Below are 24159 nucleotides of genomic sequence, written 5' to 3' on the forward strand. Positions count from 1 at the left end.
GGCTGGGCGATAAAACGATAACGATAATTATCGCGATATAATTTTTCTCGATAAAACGATATCAAGAGTTCGATAAATGTTCGATAATGTTTTTGCGCCAAAAGCGGAACGAATCTCATTTGAACCGCGCGCGCCACACGGACCGTTTATCCGCTCGGCGAGAGGCGGTATTAACATTAAGTGACATGGCATCTGACCCGCATCTGACGCACAGAAGCCAATGGCACATGTCACTATGCGTATTGGCACATCCGGTGGCACATCCGGTCTTCATTGGCATGTGCCAGTGGATAGTGGCATGTGTCACTGACACTATTGGCATGTGCCAGTGGTGGAGTGGCATGTGTCACTGAAATCGCGACACGCTGACACTGACATGACACCTGACTGACACCGAGTCGCGGAACATGTCACCGTGTAGCGACACTTCCAGTAGTGACGGACAGATTAATCGAACTGACGTAATTGTGGCACGAAATCCTAAATAAATTGCCTAATTTTGTGATATTTAAAATATCAATTAAACGAATTAAAGTGCATTAATATTTTTTCAAACGTGTTATTTGTGTCACGTCTGTATTTGATTGGTATGTGCCACTGAATGTTTTGTAATACCAGTGCTACTTTATGTTGTTTATCTCGCAAAGTCACAAACTGGCCATTCTAGGAAAGACATGAAATAAATCTATCATGGGTCACTACGAATAACGCATCCGTTACTGTAACCTTTATTTTTGCATGATGCTCCATGCACGCCAGTAGGTGTCAGTAAGTCCACACTGGCTAGCGCAAAATAACCTAAAACTTGCGACAGTTGAGGAACATCTCCATGATACAGAAAGAATGCATGTATACATTTATTTCTTATTACATAATTCCTTAAATGTATTTGTAAAATATTAAAGCCAGATGAGTAGGCCTTTAAGCAAAAACATGATATAAATAATAAGTTAATAATTTATTTATGTTTTATAAATTAATTAGTAAATTTACTTACATAAATTATAGCTCGATGATATATAATTTATATTATATAAATTATTAACTAATTATTTATATCGATATCAGACTCTGATTAAGATTATAGTTTTTTTTTTTAGTTTTTGCTAGCGTCTTCTCGCAAACAAATACACCACCACCGCCAGATGTTCCTCAACTGTCGCAAGTTTTAGGTTATTTTGCGCTAGCCAGTGTGGACTTACTGACACCTACTGGCGTGCATGGAGCATCATGCAAAAATAAAGGTTACAGTAACGGATGCGTTATTCGTAGTGACCCATGAGAGATTTATTTCATGTCTTTCCTAGAATGGCCAGTTTGTGACTTTGCGAGATAAACAACATAAAGTAGCACTGGTATTACAAAACATTCAGTGGCACATACCAATCAAATACAGACGTGACACAAATAACACGTTTGAAAAAATATTAATGCACTTTAATTCGTTTAATTGATATTTTAAATATCACAAAATTAGGCAATTTATTTAGGATTTCGTGCCACAATTACGTCAGTTCGATTAATCTGTCCGTCACTACTGGAAGTGTCGCTACACGGTGACATGTTCCGCGACTCGGTGTCAGTCAGGTGTCATGTCAGTGTCAGCGTGTCGTGATTTCAGTGACACATGCCACTCCACCACTGGCACATGCCAATAGTGTCAGTGACACATGCCACTATCCACTGGCACATGCCAATGAAGACCGGATGTGCCACCGGATGTGCCAATACGCATAGTGACATGTGCCATTGGCTTCTGTGCGTCAGATGCCATGTCACTTAATGTTAAAACTGCTACTGCGCTCGGCTCAAAGTCCAAACGGCAGCGCGAGCGCGAGCTCACTCGAGCAGACGCATTTCTGATCGGTCTCGGTCAGTAGATCCAGTGAGAGCGCTTGAATTCAGTGAAGAACACTAATGTCTCAGTGATTTAAACCAGTTTAAAGGCAGATGAGACCGCGCTGACGAACAGGAGAAGCACTGAGCGCAACGATACAGTCAGAAGGCTTCTCCGTCTACACATTCCCATCATTTACCACGGATTTAACGTTACTGTAACGTTAGCCTAGTAATATTAACTGCACCATGAAATGTGGGATATATATATATTGAATTGTATAATATTATTAATGTAGACAATGTATTAAAGGACTAATGGAATATAATTACAGTTTTTAATAATGTATTTAGGCTACTGGTTTTCATAAATACCATAGAAACCATAAAGTTACATTTTATCTGTGGTTATCATGATCTAAATGCATGATGCTGGATGTCCAATGGTTAATTTAAATAAAACTAAAGAATATTACATTTTACCAAATAAAAATAATGTTGTTACTTTTTTTTAACAGATGTTACTGTTTTTGTTTTATGAACATAAATTGTATATAGTTAAATCTGCATCCTAACTCAAGCTAATACTACTGAAATAAAGATATTTATTTTGTTAAGGAAAAATGTCAAATGTTTGAATGTTCTACCTCGGATTTGTAAATGTTCTCCTGTTTGGCAAGTGTTTGTCATGATATGTTCTGACAATAAAGAGTAGCCTAGTTTAAAAACACAACACTCTGGTTTATACAGCTTTCACTTAGGAGTAAAAATCTGTCTTTAAACTTGAAATAAATAAAGATTTGACATTTATCGATAATTATCGATATCGACTGATATAAAAAAAAATATCGTGATATTTTTTTTTGGCCATATCGCCCAGCCCTAAGCAAACGTTATAATTAGACATGTTGACAATTCATCAATGATAACAGTTAAGACAAGAAAAATGATCCGACCACATGATGGCGCGCCTGATTAACCGTACGTGTGACGCTCTATGAACGTAGAACTCATCACTGTTGAAAAAAAACGAGACGCTGGCAGTGGAATGGGGAAAATTTGATATTTCATGTTTGCATGACGGGTTCTGTCATTTTCTGTTTTTACAAAGCATTTGCTGTTAATTATAGCCTATTACTGGTGTTATTTATTGCTTATTAAGGTTTGGCTAAGAATTATTTAGCATTTTTCATTTGATATTATTTCTGAGTATATAGTAGGGCTGCACGAATAGTAGCAATTTACATGAAATCGCACTTAAACCAGTTTTGCTTATCGCGATTATGAAATCGCAAAGGCTGTGATTATTTGTTATGCGCAGCATCGATGTACGGCTCTGTAAAGACTTCTCCATCTGAAAGCACTGAGTTTGAGTCACTTATAACATGCTTTTGAAAAAGCAACACGCGTCAATCATCTTTCCAGACATGAGAAGCATTTATGAACCTCTTGTCCGACAAAAGACAACATTTAATAACATGCTTGCTTTTACTCCAAACTCACTTCATAACGACAGTTCAGCATCCTTCTGTGAGATGATGTGGCTTCTTGCACAGAATAAAGCAGTCGTGTGTTTATTAGTCATGTTTAATCAAAGCAATTCAATCCTCTGTTTATTCAGCTACATAGTATGATGCCCGAATCCCTAATTAATTTCCTGGAATGATGTGTGTGTTATCGATCTTCTTGGTGGGGCATATTTGGTGTGTGTGTGAGAGCGCCCTCTGGTGTTCAGATGGAGCAGCATTTACTACCGATCAGCCGCGGTCAGGGCCGGATTAAGAGTTCAGAGGACCCTGGGCACAATGACTTGTAGGACGCACTATTATAAATTGTACATGGATTCTTATTAAAGCTACTATTAAAGTTCTCAGTCAAGAGTGAGGGATTTGCTCTTTGTATTATGTTGTTTTAATAACAGGGATTTTTTTAATTGTCATCATTTAGCCTACTCTCTCAAGCTGTTTCAAACCCATAAGTCTCCCTCTTCTGTTGAAAATAAAAGTTATTTGGAGGAATGTGGGTAATCAAACAGTTGATGTACCCCAGTGACTTCCATAATAGTTTTTTATGGTCAATGGGGACCAGCAACCGCCCGGTTAGCCACACTCCTCAAAATATCTTCTTTTGTGTTCAGCACAAGAAAGAAATTATACGGAACAACATTAGAGTGAGTGAGTAAATAATGACATCATTTTTATTTTTGGGTAACTGTCCCTTTAAGGTCAAGCGGCTGCATGTTTTCTATTACTATTAGTTTACTACTGTCTCTTTAAGATCTGCCCGCGACGAGTCTAATATACACACATTTGACAATCAGATTTTTTTTCTTTTTTTTTTCTACTGTTCTTTCACTTTAGACATAACCAACTTTGTTTATGTAAACCTTGTGTGTATTTGACAGTATTAGAGCAATAAGACTCGAAAGATAACTTAGTCCAGTAACCAGGCGCTGTTAGACAGGCTTTTAGTGCATGTGCGCGTCGGCGGGTGTACCGTTATTGCGCTCAGAAAAGCGCCCGTTAGAACAGCGCCTCAGCAGCGAATGACATGTTTAACCGGGAAGGCTTTAAAGCACATGCAAATAATTAATTTTTATGAACTACAGTGTCCCGTTCCTCTGAATTTCATGTGGATATACGTCGCGCTGTACAGTATGTTGAGACGGAGGCGCCAGAACTGCAAACTGATAGAATGCACGATCCTACGATATTTCTTCAAAAGCAGATCGTGGAGACATTTTAATCATAATATTTGACATAATATTTGACGGTGCCCAGGGCCCCTTAGATATCCTGGGCCCCTGGGCAATTGCCCAGTTGCCCTAATGGTTAATCCGGCCCTGGCCGCGGTGAACTGACAAACTGCGCATAAAATAATCGCAGCCTTTGCCAAATCACGTGTGGATTTATTCATTATGATTAATTGTGTAGCCCTAGTATATAGGATATGTTTAATATTGTCTGCAAAGATATTTAACAAATAAGTCTTTTTTTTTTTTTTACAGTTGCACTATGTTGATCACTTCAGGTGTGGTGCACTTAGAATTGACTTTTTTTTTTTTAAACCAGATGGTTAATAAAGAGAACGTTACTTTAATTATATTGTAGTTAAGTCTTTGTTGACTAGTTTAAACATAAAAAAATCTAAATCGGTCAATCGTTCTGAAAAATATCCAGATTTTATTTTTTTACCATATTGCCCAGCCCTGGTAGAGAGTATGGGTGAAACGGTTCTCCGTAAAAAAACGGACCATACCGTTTTCCTCCCATGATTCGGTACGCATTTGCACAACGGTTAATTCTCAAATCTGACGACGCATCTATATATGGTTTGGTGAATAGATACAGAAACATAGAAACAGATTGACATAGTTCTAATGTGTGTTTCTGCCGATGGATACGCTCTGCATGCTTTTTACATGAGTAGCTGTCCAATGGACTGTTAGTATGTAAATCTGCTGTTGACATCACAGTTCCTCACGCATGTTGGTGTGTTGCAGTTCAGCATGGCAAGCGAAGGAGACGAGATGCTGATAGAGCCGCTGCCTGCATTGTATAAATCTCTTGTCGAGGAACATCCTGGTTTCCCAATGTTACAACAGAGATGGTAAAAAAAAAAAAAACTGGATAAAACAGTCACTTTGTTCGATGCGAGTTCCGTATGCTCTAATATGACCATTTATTAATGCCGTCATCTCCCGGTGTTGATAGTGCTAATTCGGACAGGCACATAACAAAAACAAAAGTGCTGGGCAGGGCTCAACGATAAGGACTGCTTATGGCCCCGGGGCCAGTCCAAAAAAGGCTCAGGACTGCGACAGTTCGTCATGAAAGTTTATTATTTGCATGCGCGCTGTGTGAGAAGCTTTCTGTACGCACACGGACAGCTGTGTCTCAGAATACTAAATTGAGCTGTTTTTCATGTCGTCTTGCACTTGAATGGACAAATTCACACAGAATGATGTCAAAATGCAAACATAGTCGGTTATATCTTAGCCTAAGTGAAAGTAAACCGTCGAGAAAGACATCGCATGTGTATCAGTATATTGGATCCGTGCATTAAGTTTCGTGCAGACATTTGGCATTATCAGGACCCACAAATATTCCACCATTGCATCTTTATGCATTGTTCAACATTATATATAGTAGTGTGACGTAGTACTTTTACTGAAACTCTGTAAACTTTGTTTTTTTCTCGCACAGTACACTCAGTACACTCAGTACACTCAGTACACAGTACTCACAGTACACTCAGTACACAGTACTCACAGTACACTCAGTACACAGTACTCACAGTTAGTGTTGTCACGATACTAGAATTTCTAACTTCGATACGATACCTTGAAAAATATCGATATTCGATACCATTTTCGATACCACAAAGAAAAAAACTGCCACAATATTAAGGGGGTATTTTTTTTATTTAAAGCTAAATATAAAAACTCTAGAACATGACAATGAGGTATATTTTACATGAACAAAAATGTCCTGAGTTCTATCTGTTAATTTTTTTAATTGGACCAGGGCTAACATGACCCGTTGTATTTGTATAACCTACTGTTATCAAAGATTAAAATATAGCCTACTGTAACAAAAAAGCACTTAACAGTATCAAATTGGAGGATAGAGTGTCAGTAATGTATAATAATAAGATTAAACATTAAATTTTCAGTTAAAGGCATTTCATTATTGAATTCAGAGATGCCATTGTCTAGCTGTTTAGTTTAATTAATATCTGTGTAATCAAATTGATGATAATCGCTAATGAAGGCAAATTGCAGAATTAAATAATAATTTTCTGAATAAAGTTAAATAGGCTCAAGTTAATTTACATTTGACCACAGTTAAAATATTTACTTGTCTAAGATTCCTCAGTCAGATTATGTTAACTTTAAGAATTACGGTGAAAAAACGTATCAACAACAATACTAGGCCATCTTGGTTAATGTTTCAGAAAAGTTCAAATGAGAAGAGTTAGTTTCCTTTAGGTCTGTCCAAACAACAAACACCCCTGATGCTGAGCGTAGCCTATGCTTGCTAAATGGTACCCCTGGAGCCTGTTCCTTAAGTCTGTTTTCACCTATAAAATAATTTTTAAAAATGAGTGATGTGAGGGATTATTGATTGTCAAACAATCTTTTCGGTGCCCGCAGCCCGCTCGCAGTGTGAAGCGCGTGTCCGCGCTATTCTCCGACAAGCCCGCTCGCGGTGTGTAGCGCGTGTCCACGCTATTCTCCGACATGCCCGCTCGCGGTGTGTAGCGCGTGTCCACGCTATTCTCCGACTCCGACATGCCCGCTCGCGGTGTGTTTTTACGCGTGTCCGCGCTATTCTCCGACATGCCCGCTGTTCTTTATCAATCAACCAAAGCCGGTCGCGGGGGCGCCGCCCTCGCCATCTTTCCATTCACTTCTGCTATTTAACCAGAGCGAATGAGACGAGTGCGTCACGTGTGGTGTTTGTCAACGCGCCTTTGGAGAGAAGTGAAAGTGACCGCTCGGCTAGTATCGATACTTCGGGAAATTAGTATTGGTACCGTTCAGATATTTCAGTATCGATATTTATCGAAATATCGATATTTTTGACAACACTACTCACAGTACACTCAGTACACAGTACTCACAGTACACTCAGTACACAGTACTCGCAGTACACAGTACACTCAGTACACAGTACTCACAGTACACTCAGTACACAGTACTCACAGTACACTCAGTACACAGTACACTCAGTACACTCAGTACACAGTACTCACAGTACACTCAGTACACAGTACTCGCAGTACACAGTACACTCAGTACACAGTACTCACAGTACACTCAGTACACAGTACTCACAGTACACTCAGTACACAGTACTCGCAGTACACAGTACTCGCAGTACACAGTACACTCAGTACACAGTACTCACAGTACACTCAGTACACAGTACTCGCAGTACACAGTACTCACAGTACACTCAGTACAGAGTACTCGCAGTACACAGTACACTCAGTACACAGTACTCACAGTACACTCAGTACACAGTACTCACAGTACACTCAGTACACAGTACTCGCAGTACTCACAGTACACTCAGTACACAGTACAGTACACTCAGTACACAGTACAGTACACTCAGTACACTCAGTACACAGTAGGGATGTTAACCGATGACCGTTTGACCGATGGTTGACCGTATCAACGTTAACCGATCAAAGTTTTCGGCAGTCGGTAAAAAAAAAAAAAAGTGATCTCTAAATTAGTCTATTAGGCTATAGAAAGTGGACTAAACGCTACTACAGTTAGCATCTCATTCCAATATCTTTTTGTGTGAAGTGAACAAATCCCTCTCACTCAATCTTTCATAACTCGCCCGTTTATACTTAATAAACCAATAAAAAACATTCGGCGCGAGGTCACAGCGTTTGGGTTCGCGCGCTCACAAGGTTTGCAGAAAGTAAAGGCTACAGGCTAACACACTCGAGGTTAGAGCCAGGGCAGACGACAGGAGGAAGCGTGCAGAGAAGAGTAGTGTGTGGGACCATTTCACCAAACAGAATGACACAGATGTAACGTAAGTTGCAACTTGTGTGATACAGTGCTTAAATATGAAAATACATTACAAATACATTTCAGTGGTAACAGATAAGGTGATGATGATCATCATCTTTCTTTATTATTGTTAGCACTACCTCAAACTAAAGCGGCGTCTCTTCGGTTCGGAGCTGTCATTTTCTGAAATGAGCCGCGGCAATGTTTCAAATGAGCTTCTAACGCTAGACAAACGCCTTTATTTTCAACGCGATCACCTTGTACCCGAACCATTTCGAAACTAAGGAGCCATTTGTCCTACGATTACATACAAGCTCCTCGGCGCCGCGTTTGCGGGACTCATGTTTCACGCTGTTGGGGATTTTAAAAAAGTGATGTGAGTGGAAGGGCGGCGCCGTGTGTGTGTGTGTGTGTGAGCGGGAGGCAGAGCGGCGGAGAGATGCGACAGTTGTGAAATTGCAGGCGCAGCTCGAAATGGCTGTTATTTCAAATAGCGTAGCATATTTTAAACTAATCGGTTAACCGGTTTCAACCGGCTAATGAGGCTCGGTGGTCGGTCAAGAATTTTTTTAGTTTTCGCCATCCCTAGTACACAGTACACTCAGTACACAGTACTCACAGTACACTCAGGCGACCTTGAGTGCCCAGAAAGGTGCCAAATAAATAAAATCTATTATTATTATTACTCGCACTTTCAGTGCAGGCATTCGTTGCATCACAGACAAGCCACGCACAAACAGACTCTATATGTCCTGTCTCTCCCTCTATTAATGCACTTACATAAGAAACCACTTTAAAAAACACTGTAAATCTTAATAGTTCCAAAACTAAAATTGTGATATGGTGATTTAAATGATGTTTGAGTGCCGCTCCAGTGCGTATGCTCTTCAGATGATCAATGCAATCCATCATAGTTCTAATCGCATAGCGTGTCAATGACTGACTATTCCCAAACTTTAAAGGGTTAATTCATCAAAAAATTTAAATTATGTCTCCATTTACTCACCCATATGTCGTTCTCGCGCGTCATGCACGCACATTCATTTCAAAGTTTTAGGGACTTTTAATAGAGGGGCAGAAATCTCTCAGGTTTCATAAAAAATACCTTCATTTGTGTTTGGAAGATGAACAAAATTAGTTTAGGCTAGGTTTGAAACAACATGATCTTGGATGAACTATACCTTTTATACAGTAAGCTGAATCTTGGATAAAGCAAATTTATTTCGCAATTCATTGTTCGCATCTCTGTTTTCCGATACATATTGTCACAATTTTATTTTGCGATACATTGATATAACAATATATTGTTACACCCCTAGAGAGTACACACATGCGTTTTGGTTATGTCTACTCGGGTAGGTCAAACTGTTGGTTTTGATGCTTTTTTCAGGATCTTGCACCACCCGTGGATCCAAATTAGCTTCTTTTTGACACATTTGTGCATTTGTTGCTGATAATCAATTGGTGTCAAATATTAAGAAAAGCTGAAAAAAATCCCACACTTAATGCATTTTTATGGTCAATCATTGCTGTCACTTTTTAGTGCTTCTGCCCATCCCTGTTAGAAAGAGAAGAGATGGCAACCATTTTACAGTTTACCATTGCCCATGTTTCAAAAGCCTTTTTTGTTTTCTGTATACCTATTTATTTGGATGGGGGTTCTGTTCATATTTGGATATTGAACTGCACATGTTTGTTTTGTTTTACTCTTCCCTCATAGCAGACGTGTTCTGCGAAACCAGTGTCTTGCTCAGAAGTGGCTTTTCTGCGAAACATCACAGCCTTGGGATTTCTAGGGAGCTTATCTGAAGTCGTGTGGGCTTACCTGCCTCTGATTTAAAGGAGATTTCACGCTATAAGAGTGTCAGCATCTAAAGTTGACAGTGGAAACATACAGATCCCACAGTAAATCAAAGGCTTCAAAGTGGCTTACAAAGTGACCTGTTTACAATTCAATCGAAGCATTTTCCATGGACACAGGTCAGCAGAAACTGCTGCAATTCACTCTGGGGACTCCGCTCATCTCAAGAAGTAAGCCAGATTAGTAGGTGGAAGGTCACGAAACTGAAAGTTATTTTGTCTTATCTTCAGGTAACCTCCGTTGCACATTCAGTGATCGTGGAGGTCAGTTAATGTATGACACATTGCTGTCTTAATGTGAGGAGTTTGGTGCATATGCCATCTGTCAGTATCTGTCTGAGTGTTCATCTGCGTACACATTGCTTTATTATTATTATCGTAGACGAGCTGGACTCTTTGGCCGTAAAGGTCTTCTGACCTGCGGGAGGCCTGAGCTTTGAAGGGCACTCCCAAAGATTATTCCCAGCGGCATTAACCTTTCTGCAGCTCTGATCTGAGCTTGGACTCTGCACATGCACACTTCAACTGCACATTGAATTTCACAATACAGGGCAGAGGAACACATGCGTATGCAAAGATAGCATCTAACAGAGTACAGAGGCTTTACTGATTCGATTTGGTTGACGTTTTTATTGGGATTACTGAGTGTTGAATGTCATTGGTGATTTAATGACACCTGGCATCTCACAGGTAAAGGAGGTTGATGGAAACCCGATGCAAAACTGCTCAAATATCATTAAAAATGCTCATTCTTCAGGCTGGAGCAGCTAGTGCGCATGTGCAGTCACCGGAGCTTCTAACGGCAGCTCATCTCTTAATTGTTTTATACTTAAAATACCTTGTTGTTAAGAATAGTATCTATTATTTATTTTGGTGATCGTCCGTAAATCAGAAACGGACGGGTTTTCGGTTTATTTTTTGCCTGTTGTTTTTGTTTTGTAAGGTGTGTTTTATGTAGCATAATTTCACAAGTCTAAAGTCTGGTCGTTGTGGTTTTGAACGCGGGTTGCCTTGTGCACAGCTATGGCATATAACACAGCGCTGCACACAAAGCTATACAAAACAGCTTATTTTTATCAGTTCTTTTGTCTTTGGGTTTCTCTGAAACGTCTGTCAGCGCGGCGCGTTTTCTCTCGCGAGCATAAACTGCTGGCGGCGCCCCTGCATGTCATCCTCATTTATATAGCGCTTTTAACAATGTAGATTGTTTCAAAGCAGCTTTACAGTGATAAACGGATAATTTAAGGTAACAGATTGTTTTTGGATAACACAATAATTTTTGGATAGTCACAATTAGAGGTCGACCGATTCATCGGTTTTGCCGATTAATCGGCACCGATTGTTGACTGGTGGAACTATCGTTATCGGCAAAAATATATACCGATAGTATTTCCTGGTTGCGTCCATTGCTGGAGCGGCTGAGAAGCGCACGCTGTCATTCATTACACAGTGTAAGAGCTGAGAAGGGTCTGCTGGCATGGTGCAGTACAAGAGCGGCCTCTAGAGGTGTAATAATAACTCGTGCCTCGTGTTGTTTATTTCGACACGTGATTCTGCGTGCTGCACTGAGAGCACATGCTGCGTGGAGAGCGCTGACATCAGATGCGCGTTTAAACCACCGACAGCTCAAATGTATGTATACAGTACATTTTGTCATATCATTATAAAGTGATTAATTTGTTGACTAAATGCTGCATTAGTAGAGAAAGAACAGCACACCAGTATGTTTGTTTGCCTTCGAGGCTGAGAGGACGCTAACATTAGTAGTACCTCAAGCGGTTAAAACACTGACAAACATAAACGTAAGTCCGACCCGAATGTTTAATGTCACAATTGTTACCTCTATTTGCATTAGTTCATATCCAGCTGGTCACTTTTATGCATTAAATATGCAGAGAAGTTGCATATTTAAAGCTAGAGACGTAAGCAAACTGATATGTTCATACAGCCGACAGAAACAAACGAATCAGAAAAGCATTCGATTTCGGTTATTTATTTTTTTCATCTTCACTTTAATACAAATTTTGTTACTTTTTTATTAATTAAGTTGGCTTGAAAAGAACAGTTAAATAGTTACATTTTGAATGTAACTGGTTTTATTTGTTATTTAGAGTATTACTTTTTGTTTCAGTTTGAATTAATGTATTTTATTGACTTAAATATTTATTCACATTTATATCATTTCATTTAGCATGTTTTCATGGTTCAATACAGTTTTATTATTTTTATAATAAAGTTCAGCACTGTTTTACTTGGAGTGTTATGTTTGTTTTTATCCAGTATCAATTTTAAAAACTATCGGTTCATTAATCGGTTATCGGCAAGTATGGCCCAACCTAGCTATCGTTATCGGTAAAATCCACTATCGGTCGACCTCTAGTCACAATAACATGTGGATCTTTTTGTTTTTCTCAACATGAACGAGAAACAATATAGCCTAAACATGATAATCATATGCTGACTTGAGTGTATGTACGTTCTGTACGATATCTGGCGCAGTCTGCTACTGCTTTATTGGGCGTTTTTTTCCGTTCGCGTTGCTTGAGCTTAAATCCTTTTTTTTTCTTTATATATATTTTTTTTTTACACAGGCCAACTGTTTAATGTTTTATACATATTTATATTGTAAGCTTGTTGATATTGCCTAATCGTAAGCTTGTTCAGAAATGGTGACAAAAACATAAATTTTTTTTTTCGTTAAATGCCATTTAAATAAACAAATATTCAAATATAATTTTTTTTTATGAGGCCGAATATTCGAATGCAATATTTTAGAAAAATGCCCATCCCTAGTGTGAACGCAACTGTATTATTCACAGAATATGTGGGTGACAACCGTATTTTAGTTATTTTTGAATTGCGCATATATACTGTTATTAGTCAACAGGGAATGAATGTTGTTGAGCATGATTTACTTCAGTGACACTTGCATTATACTCATCATATCATATTAGTGTTCAGCGTCCTGGGGAGCCGAAGCCACCATCTTTTCTTATTGGATGAATGTAAATCGTGTGATGCATCGATGCATTCCACGCAAATTATTTTTATCCAATCGACGTCATCGATGCGCCATTCCACTCAACCTCATAGAAAGAAAATATTTTCCTGATAATGTTTAACTATTTGCTTTAGTTACAATTTAAAAAAGCCAACTACCGGTATATTATTTCAGGTCCAGTTGTGCTTTCGGAAGAAACTAGCCTGATTTTGTCCACACCCTTAAAATGAATCTAATGCATTCTTATCAGTGAAACGCTTTAAGGCTTTTCCCATTGTGGAAGCTTAGCACCCTATATAATTTTTCTTGCAGGATAGTTAATATGTTCCCGCACATCCACCAGTAAAGCAGAATCTGATGCATCGCCTAAAGAGATTTGAGATTTAATTGCCCTTAATTGCCTCAAGTGGTTGACCATCGACGGCCTGAACGACTTGATGCCGCTTCTTCCTGAAAGTGCTTGTGGTACAAGCATACAGGAAGGAACTGTATGTTTATTAGATAGCAGCTCACATTTGCGTCATTGAGGGAAGCTCTTAAAGATCTTTCTCACATCTGAAATTTGAACGACACTTTGTCCGTAAGTGTCGTCTGTAAGTCATTCTCGTCTTTGGAGCATTGCGTGGTTTAACTGAAACTGTTTGTTTTGTTCAACAGCCAAAGGATGTGAATCCCGGCGACCTGTCTGTGTAGAACAGCTCTAGCCGAGCCGAGGGAAAGAGTGCAGTTCAAACAAGCATGAGGCTGCTGGCCTCCTCGCCACACCGACTACAACACACACGCGTCGCCCCTATGGAGGTTTAACCCCTGCAGGAGTACAGGCTGCCTCGGTCCACCGACACTGGTGAAGAAACACGGGTATGTATGAGCACACACAGATATAACAGCCCCTCCCTTTGGTTCTGCCCTTGAATAACGAGCAAAATACTAGAGCGATAGAAAGAGAGCGAGAGACTGAGGGTCCCATGTGCCATTGGGCAGTGGGGCTTTCGCCATGAGCAGTACTCTGGGCAAAGATAAAGACTCTAAGGAGAGAGAACCCAAAGCTGAAGGGAAATCCAAAACCAAAGGGAAAGATGCCAAAGACGGGAAGAAAGACACGAGCGGCGCTTCGCCCGCGGTGGCCTTCACGTTGGACAGCACGATAAAGCGGCCCAACCCGCCGCCTAGCACGCGCAAAAAATCCAGCAACGCGGAGGTCATCAAGGAGCTGAACAAGTGCCGGGAGGAGAACTCGATGCGCCTGGACCTGTCCAAGAGATCCATCCATCTCTTGCCCTCTTCCATTAAGGAGCTGACCCAGCTGACCGAGCTCTACCTGTACAGCAACAAGCTGCAAAGTCTGCCGCCCGAGTTGGGATGCCTGTCAAGACTGGTGACGCTGGCGCTCAGCGAGAACTCTCTCACCAGCCTGCCCGACTCACTGGACAACCTGAAGAAGTTGCGCATGCTCGACCTGCGGCATAACAAGCTGCGGGAGATCCCGGCCGTGGTGTACCGCGTCACCTCCCTCACCACGCTCTACCTGCGCTTTAACCGGATCACCACCGTGGAGAAGGACATCAAGAATCTGTCCAAACTCACCATGCTCAGCATCCGAGAGAACAAGATTAAACAGCTGCCCGCGGAGATCGGTGAGTGAGCTGCTGCTGCTTAAAACTATTCCTTTTGTACTTTTTAAAGCCACATAATGCACATCGAAAACTATACATAATGGGTGTATTGATTGATATTGGATACTGTACATGCTCATCTCCCATATTTTTTCATATGCCATCATCAAACGCTCACTTACATTTTTATTTAAACTTAAAAACATTAATATTTTTTCATCAAATCTCAAAATTAATATCCATTTTCATACTGTACATTTATAATTTTGTGATGTCTAAATCAGTGTTATTGTACTGTAATTTTATTATAATTTTTATATTGTCAGTTTTTGTTTTGAAGTAAAAAATTCATGTTAATTTTATGCGCTTTAGTGTAGTAAAATAAGTTATTTTAAGTACTATAAGTCTATTTCAGTTAGTTGCCAAGGCTATATATATATATCGGTGTGTATATATATGTGTGTGTGTATATGTATGTTTTTTTTTTTTTTTTTTTTTAGCTAATATTTATAATTTATTGCATTTCAAATAGTGAAAATGCTGCTTTTATTAGTTTGTTTTAGTTAATAACAACACTGGCCTAAATTCACTCTTGTAGCATTTAAAACTAGTAATTTCTTGTTGAATTATTTAGACAAAATGGTGTGTGTGTGTGTGTGTGTGTGTGTATATATATATATATATATATATATATATATATATATATATATATATATATATATATATAATATTATTATTATTATTTTCATTGATTTATTGGTTATTAGCCATAACATACAACTAATTAATGACTTGCTCTGGGAGACTTTTGAGTCTGGGTCTTCTTATTGGTTAACAAATCTGACCATATATATATTATATATATATATATATTTGTGTGTGTCATTCTATAAAATGTCTTGCAAGTATAAAAGTTGAGTGTTCATTTGTGATGATTCTGGTGGCTTGTGTTATAGGTGAGCTCTGTAACTTGATCACGCTGGATGTAGCCCACAACCAGTTGGAGCACCTTCCTAAAGAGATCGGCAATTGCACTCAGATCACCAACCTTGACCTGCAGCACAATGAACTTCTTGACCTACCTGACACTATAGGTGAGGATCTGCTCAAGCTGGGATCTTTATTGTTGGAGGCTAAACAGAAATTGTACTCTACAGTTCTGCTTTGGGGGAATTTGTTTGTTTTGTCAGCATTATTAAGTATAATCTGATCAGTGGAGGAAGTATGCCTCTTTGCTCGTGTAAAAACCAGATCAACAGTTTTGGACCATAAACTTATTTGGACCACAGACAACACATTTGGGACTAGATTTAGGTCCATGAGCCGGGACTCGGAAGTCGGGTCTCCTGAGGCACATGTCGGTCCACTTGCCCACGAGGCCATCGCGGTGTGATATATTCGAGTAAAAAGTGTAGGCTCATTAATAATTTTGGCTTATTCCAAATACTACAAATTGCATACTTTGTCTTTAATAACAAATGTACATTATTAGACAAATAAAACTTAGCTATGCTTTGTACAAAATACTATTGTATACTATAATGTATTTTGAAAGTATACTTTAAATTCATTGTTACAATTATCATTTCCAGCACAGTTAAAATATACCGGTACCTAAAATATATTATTAATAAAGTGCAAATAAATACACTTTTTAAAAAATAAACCGAATTTTCACTTCAAGTATATCTTTCTAAAATATATTTTTAGAAAATATACTAAAGTACAATTATTTTAAAGTGTTAAAAGTTGTATTGTGAAAATGGGGAAAAGCATGATGCTAATATACTTTTAATATATTCAAAGATAGTACAAATTTTGTTAGTATATTTGCAATGTACTATTGAAAAAGGGAATATAATTCAAATACAATAAAGTATACTTTTTTCTCTACGGTTTCCTCCCATAAATACTGCGTCTGAAAGGGAAACTCCTTCAAATGCATATGCAATAAGATCAGCCGCAAAAACAACCCCGTCCAAGCCTCTTCAGTGCTAATTTTTCACTGCGTGTCTTTAGTAAATCCTGACATTAGTTTTTAACGCCAAAAGAGGGTTTGCGCCGGCCAAGCTGTTACTAAATATGGCCCTTTAGGGCTCTAGTGTGCGACTAAAATTTGTCCTAGGTCGCACCGGTGCACCTAACGTCCTCGCATCCGCTGCCTCTCCACGAACTAAGCGTTTGTTCTCCTTTGACGGAACTCACACTCATGGGAACTCACACTCATCTCTCACGCGGTGCCACAGCGCGCACAACACGACAGCCCTGCTTAATGAGTGACGACGGAGGACAGAACTAAACATTCAAACGTAGCCTGGTTACACTTTAGGTCTGTGATATTAGTCTGATTTTATTTTAGATTTCGGCTTCCAAAGATTATAAAAATAATAGGTAAAACCATTAAAAACTAGCCGCATTCTGTCCAGCGCAACTTCGCAGCAGTACGCTGTCATTTCTCCCTAAACCTCTAACTTAACGACAGAATCAGCACGATCGGTGATTGTTGTGAAATGCAGTCTAGCTACTGTTTAGTAGCCGAGGACGCGAGCCGAGGAAAAATGTGGGTGCACCCAAATTTTGTGCAGGTGCACCTAAATAAAAAAGTTAAGCGCACCAGTGCAACCAAAGCAAAAAGTTAGCCTGGAGCCCTGCCCTTGAACCATAAACTTAATCATATCGGTGGCATTTCTCACATTAATTTACTGTTTCAGGTAATTTATCGAGTATAAACCGTCTGGGTCTGAGATACAACCGCCTATCAGCAATCCCTCGATCTTTAGCGAAGTGCCGAGAGCTGGAAGAGCTCAACCTTGAGAACAACAACATCTCCGTGTTACCAGAGGTGAGGCTTGCTTCTGCTCATTCCAGCTTTTAATCATTTTCAGTCTTGTATTATTTGCCAGGGTCCCGTTTGTGTTTATTTTATCGATCAACTGTCTGTTCCTCCTCAGGGGCTTCTGTCCAGTCTGGTGAACCTGACGAGTCTGACGCTGGCGCGGAACTGTTTCCAGTCTTACCCAGTGGGCGGCCCGTCCCAGTTCTCCACCATCTACTCGCTCAACATGGAGCACAACCGCATCAACAAGATCCCCTTCGGCATCTTCTCCCGAGCCAAAGTGCTCAGCAAGCTCAATATGAAGGTGAATGTTCACATGAGGTCACTGCTGAAGATATGTAGGAAACTTTTCAGGACATGGGCTTTAACTACAGAGCACAATATGGTAGAGGCTTGTGGGTGGGCTGTTTTGTCCTGGACTGACATTGTGGCTAGTTTTGCACGACCAAGTATGTAAAGGTGAAAAACGGTACCATTCAATGTTTTTTTGTAACTATATTTACAGGACAACCAGTTAACATCTCTTCCGCTGGATTTCGGGACGTGGACCAGTATGGTGGAGCTGAACCTGGCAACAAACCAGCTCACCAAGATTCCTGAGGATATCTGCGGACTTGTGTCTTTAGAGGTGACATCATGTTCTGTATTTTAACAAATCACTGAGTTTCATGATGGCAAACCCTTTTTTGTCATGTAGTTAGGTCTGTGTTTTGACTGTTTTTCCACTGGTTCCTGCAGGTCCTCATATTGTCCAACAATCTCTTGAAGAAGTTGCCTCATGGGATTGGGAACTTACGGAAACTACGAGAGCTTGACCTGGAGGAGAACAAACTGGAGTCCCTCCCGAATGAGATTGCCTACCTTAAGGATCTGCAGGTTGGGCATTTGTCTACATAGGCAGCTGACTTTTAAGGCTACCAATGGAGTCTTTTGTTAGCATGTTACTCAAATATTGTGTACATTTTTTTTAGTTGGGTCAAACTTTTATATTGAAACTTTGCAGAACTGTACGGAGCACCTAAGGGGACATGATGATGTAAAAATAAAATAAAAAATAGATTGGAGGAAAAATTATAATTTTATGCATGTGATGTATTTCGTTCCCCCTTGTAACTTTAGCTCACAAAAGCATTGACGTATAGCTCTTCCTCCCACCTCATATTAGTTCTGTGAGTGAAGTTTCTTGGGGAAATACAAATGCTTTATGTGAGAACACAAACTTTCTCGAGTGTGCACAAAGTTTTATGGGGGAACGCAATTTTTTTTTTAAGGAGAACCCAAATGTTTTACAAACAGCCGCAAACTTTTTCGAGGGGAATGCAAATGCTTTGCGAGAGATTGCAAAAGTTTTCCAAGAAAACGCAAGCATTTTCCAAGAACCTGAACTTTTAAGAGTGATTGTAAAGCAGGGGGCTCCAACCTTTTTTTTTTTTTTTTTTTTATTTGAGAGCTACTTTTTAAAAAAATGAAAGCTAGACATGTTATACAATACTTAAATCACAACTCTCATATTAACAACTATCCAAACTGTGTTGTTTTTGTAGCCCTATATACACGTCACTCTTTAATGTCACAGGACAGAACAGAACCAGAGAATTCTTTATGGAAAAAAATTGTACTTGCACAACTATATTTTCATATATAGTGCATCATAACTAGAGATGAAACTATGAATATTTCATGATTATAGTTACCAAACTGATCACGGTTATCAATCACGGTATATCGTTAAAATGTGCTGGAAATGTTCAGAAAGTACTGATGCTACACAGAGAAATAAGTGCACCGAGTTTTATATCGAAAACCAACAAATCAAATTAACATTAATATGCACTTTTTGTTTGCATAAACATTCAAATAATATAAAAAATTATGGCCAGATTTGAAAGGAGTATCTTCTTTCAATATAACATGTTATGTACTAAGTTAAAATAAGCTTTATAAAAAGATAAACCTCAAATTTCAGCGTTTAGTCAAAATGATAAATTACTGTCATTTTATCTGCTTCATAAACAAGGCTACCTTATTATCCGAAGTGTTAAGATTTTTAGAATGCACAATAGATTATTTTCCATCGGTCTTTCAAAAATTAACAAAAAAATTCATTTTTTCACACTGTCTGAAGAATAAAGGCAGACCGACTGAATGTAAATGTGACTCCACTCTCTGTCAGTAGGTGGCGCTTATGGAACAGCAGAAATATTGCAGCTTCTCCAGTAACCTCTGTAAACACGGCAGTGCTGTGCTTATAAACACTGCTTTATTAGGCATTACACAGAGAGAAGATGAAAAGCAAATGCCATCGAAAAGACAGTTGGTTCCCCCTTAGAGACGCTTTCAAATAATTTCTCTCATTATCTCTCAGAAAAACCCTACAAATGCTGTGTTAGGCGTGGGACTACTGCTAACTTTGCTTGATTGAAACTTTGACGTCCCGATTTATTTCTATTTTGGTTGTTTTCTGCTATATAAAAAAATAAAAATAACCTCACGGCTGATGTCAAACTTGATTTGCGTCGGAGGGTGTGTGACACCGGTCTATATTAGCTCACTCTGATTAGATGACAAGTACGTCTTGGCGAGCGACGTGTTGGTGTAAAGGTCCTTGCACACTGAGTCAGACATTTTTGCACGTTAAAAAATTAATATCTCACATTTTGTCAATCATGTTTACACACTGCCTACAAAACTTTCGTCCGTCATAAAAAAAAATGGATTGGGTTTGATTTTCTGCTTTTCTCGCATCCTGATCAAGCATTTTAAGAGGCGTTGTGACAATTTAGAGCCACCGAATGATGAATATGAAAAAACGCATACGAAAGACTTGCGAAAGAACGCAAAAGCATTGAAGTATAATTTTTCCTTCCATCTCGATTGTTTCGCATCACCATGTCCCATTTAGGGGGTCCGTACTAAAAACTACAAGTATGTTTAGATTATTTTTTTTCCCCTTCGGTTTGTTTGTGGATTGGGCATTCCCAGAATGCACTGCAACAAAGGACACATGATGAACCGTATGGATGCTGTTATACTATTTGTTTTGATTTGTGAAACTCATTTCAAGCATTTATTTGCAGAAACTTGTGTTGACCAATAACCAGCTGACCACTTTGCCGAGAGGAATCGGTCACCTGACCAACCTGACGTACCTAGGCTTGGGAGAGAATCTACTGCATCAGCTACCAGAGGAGATCGGTACGACCTCACCGGCCACACACACACACACACACACACACACACACACACACACACACACACACACACACACACCTATACGCAACTCACTCACAGCCTTTCTCTGTCCATCCCACAGGCACACTGGAGAACCTGGAGGACCTGTACCTGAACGACAACCCTAACCTGCACAGTCTGCCGTTCGAGCTGGCCCTGTGCAGCAAGCTGTCCATCATGAGCATCGAGAACTGCCCCCTCAGCCACCTCCCGCCGCAGATCGTCGCCGGAGGCCCCTCCTTCATCATCCAGTTCCTCAAGATGCAGGGTCCCTACCGGGCCATGGTCTGAGACGCTCGCACACCGTACAAAGAGGAAACCCAATCGCCGCGTGACGCTACCGTGCCGTCGTGCTCATTATATCTAGGACAAGAAACTGCGCAACTGGGTTCCAATTGATGGAGGAATCATAGCCAATTAGGTCCCCTTTACCCCCCCGTAGAAAACAACATCTAGACTTCTGTTGCCAAAATTAATGTACATTAGTGATTCTGAAGAGGCGCTCTTAAAATGTTCCAATCATTTTGCCAATTTATTGAAAGTCTTTACAGGGGTTTTCGATGCCAGGAAACAGTTGTATGCAAAAACAAAACATTTCTACAAGGTCATTTTTTTGCTGCTGCTGCCGCCGCCATACTGTATGCGACTTATTTGATTTGATTTTTTATCATCCCACAACCAAAAGTTTTTTGTTTTTATTATTGTACAGAGGACCTGTTTGGAAGCAGTGAACAAAATTTAGTGCGTTTTTCTTTTCTTTTTTTTAATTGTTGTTTATTATAGAATTGTGCCTATCCAGTGCAGTTGGGTGGTTTGTGTCTGAACATAAATATCCAAGAGGTTTTTAATACAAAAAGGATGAATTTGCTAAAGTATAATTTATTCCGTAATGATTGTTGATCATTTTGTCGGTCCCTTTTCGAAATATTCATTCCCGTTCGCTATTCGGACGCGTTGACGTTTTAAAATGATAGATCTGCAATTTTTTCTTTCTTTCTTTCTGCGATATAGTGAAAACGAAGCAACGGATGAATCAAAAATCACTTTTGACAGCAGTCACGTCATGGGTTTATCAAGCTAGTGCGTCGCCCTTGGTATCGGGGGTCTCTGTTCTGGAGGCGGGGTTTGTAATTGTTTACTCGTTTGCCATATCCACAGTGTTGCGCTCTGCTTGTGTCCTATTGGTGAGAGTCGCATCTACATATCATATCAGGTGCTGAACAATGCTAGCAGTTAAAGGCCCACGTTTACTGTGAGGAATGCCAAACGCCCATTCAACATCTTCAATCCTTTTTTTTTTTTTTATATAATTCCGCATTTGAAGGACTTCCTGGTTCGTGTCATCGGACCAGTTTTAAAGCTCCAGAATATTAAACAACGGTTGGTTACTGTTTTTTTTTTGCACCGTTCGACCCACACACCGCCCCTCTAATGCTGCTGCCTTTAATGCACTTTGTACTGATATTTGGCATCCTCAAGTAAAAGGGTCGTTATATTTCATGTTACCGATTTAACACATGGATGGGGGCATTTATTATTATTATTATTATTATTGTTGTTTCTGAAGTATTTTATCTTTTATTTTAATTCTCTATCATGTATATTTTATAGCAATGAATGAAAAAAATTTGCCTCCGCAAATTCGAACGTCAACATTCTATTAAGAACCTTATTCTTCTTTCTCTTTATTAAATGTTTTGATTTAAACTTCTGTCTGACTAGTTTGTTTCTACACATTTAAACAACAAAAAAAAGAAAAACAAAAAAAAGAGTCATATCACTTTGGCATGGTGCAGATCAAGTATTGCAATTAAAAACCGAAATGTTTTGATTTCTATGTTTTGTTTTTTATTTCGCCTTTTTAAACGATGTAGTTTTGTTCAAGAAAAGATGGAATTTTTTTTGGTTAAGTATTATATCAAGTGACTGTAAATGTCCACCTCCACTAGTTTCTCGAGCCAATATTTTGTTGGTGTTCTGTCCACGCTTTTCCATGTTCCCTCTCGCTCTTTCCTTTGATCCGTAAAGACGTTGTGTGCATTGGCAGCAGTGTAAAGGTTTCGGAGAGGCGCTTGGCATTCGCGGGGCCATGAGAAAGGACACAAATCGCTGCTTTTTTATCAACCAGCAGAACCTGTTGCTGCTTACGGACCTCCTGGAAACGTACCGCTGTAAGAGAGCCGGCCCGCGCGAGACGCTACGGACTGGGTTCTCGGGCCGGTTCTGCTACAGACGAACTCCCTCTGGACCCGCTCGGCCGAGAATAAAAATACAAACATTGTAAAAAGGGCTTTCTCTGTTCATGCTTAACTATACACCAGAGGCATTGCATTCCTGGTTTTGTATAAGCTTAGAACTGTACATTTTGTGAGCGTGTGTGAGGGAATAGTTAGATGTTAAAAATGGAATTATGATGTGACAATAAATGCCTTTGAGTACTTCAAGTGAGACGTGCATTAGGGACACGGCCTTGTGACGTGTCCCATTTAAGTTTTTTAATTTTTTTAGTTTGTTTTATTTATGTGCCATTTATGCAGGAGAGAGGCTGGTTTTTATGGAGGGTAATAACAGTATGATCGGTTTTGGATGAGAATGCATCACAAATCAGGAATGTAGTCACAAAAACAAAGACAATGAAAACAATATTGTACTTTTGATGGTGAATAATGACAGTGCAGTTATAATCAGCCGCGGTGGCAGTTTTTGATTTTGATCTTGTATTGTTCTGGTGAATCCTTATGATTTGAGCTTAAGGGTATGGTTTGTTTTTTTATATTGTCTGTGCATTTTGGCCATTGAAGCTGTATAAATGAAGTTCATATTCCATGTTTTTTTTTTGTTTTTTTAAACATAGGAATGTTATGTTTCCTGCTTTTATTTCTTGCCTTGCTATGTATAGGAAACAAGCATGTTGATTTTTATTTCCTCTTTTTTTTTCTTTCTTTTTTTTAAGATTCATATTTGTCTGGTTGTGTGGACAGGGATGTAAAAAAGTGCAAAAGATAAAAGTGTTGCTCTTTCGTAACTGCAAAATGTTTCTTTTTTTACTCTTCATGGGGTATCAAGTGTTGTGCGGACATGTCTAGCCTACTTTTCTCTAGAAGAAAAAAACAAAAAACAGCCTTAAAGGTGACTCTTGATTTCTCTTTCTTTCTGACTCAGCCCGAATGAGTAACGGGACCCTCTTCCATCAGATCGAGTCTTTGCTTTGATAAGCATTCTTCAAATAAATGCTCATTTGACTGCC

General features: G+C 39.3%; 1 protein-coding gene across 3 annotated transcripts in view; it reads left to right on the top strand.

Moving 5' to 3' along the window:
* The window catches only part of shoc2 (SHOC2 leucine rich repeat scaffold protein), a 28474-nt gene extending 4533 nt beyond the window's left edge, over window positions 1-23941 (top strand). For all 3 annotated transcript variants that reach the window (XM_079592358.1, XM_079592357.1, XM_079592359.1), the window contains exons 2-9: window positions 13890-14866; window positions 15802-15939; window positions 17557-17687; window positions 17797-17985; window positions 18187-18309; window positions 18420-18557; window positions 20759-20876; window positions 20995-23941. In XM_079592358.1, coding sequence (XP_079448484.1) covers window positions 14227-14866; window positions 15802-15939; window positions 17557-17687; window positions 17797-17985; window positions 18187-18309; window positions 18420-18557; window positions 20759-20876; window positions 20995-21203 — 1686 coding nt within the window. In that variant the 5' untranslated portion in view covers window positions 13890-14226 and the 3' untranslated portion in view covers window positions 21204-23941. The remainder of the gene's footprint in view (window positions 1-13889; window positions 14867-15801; window positions 15940-17556; window positions 17688-17796; window positions 17986-18186; window positions 18310-18419; window positions 18558-20758; window positions 20877-20994) is intronic.
* Window positions 23942-24159: the final 218 nt, after the last annotated feature.

The sequence above is a fragment of the Phoxinus phoxinus genome (genome assembly GCF_949152265.1).
Source record: "Phoxinus phoxinus genome assembly, chromosome: 20".
NCBI classification, from domain to species: Eukaryota; Metazoa; Chordata; class Actinopteri; order Cypriniformes; family Leuciscidae; genus Phoxinus; species Phoxinus phoxinus.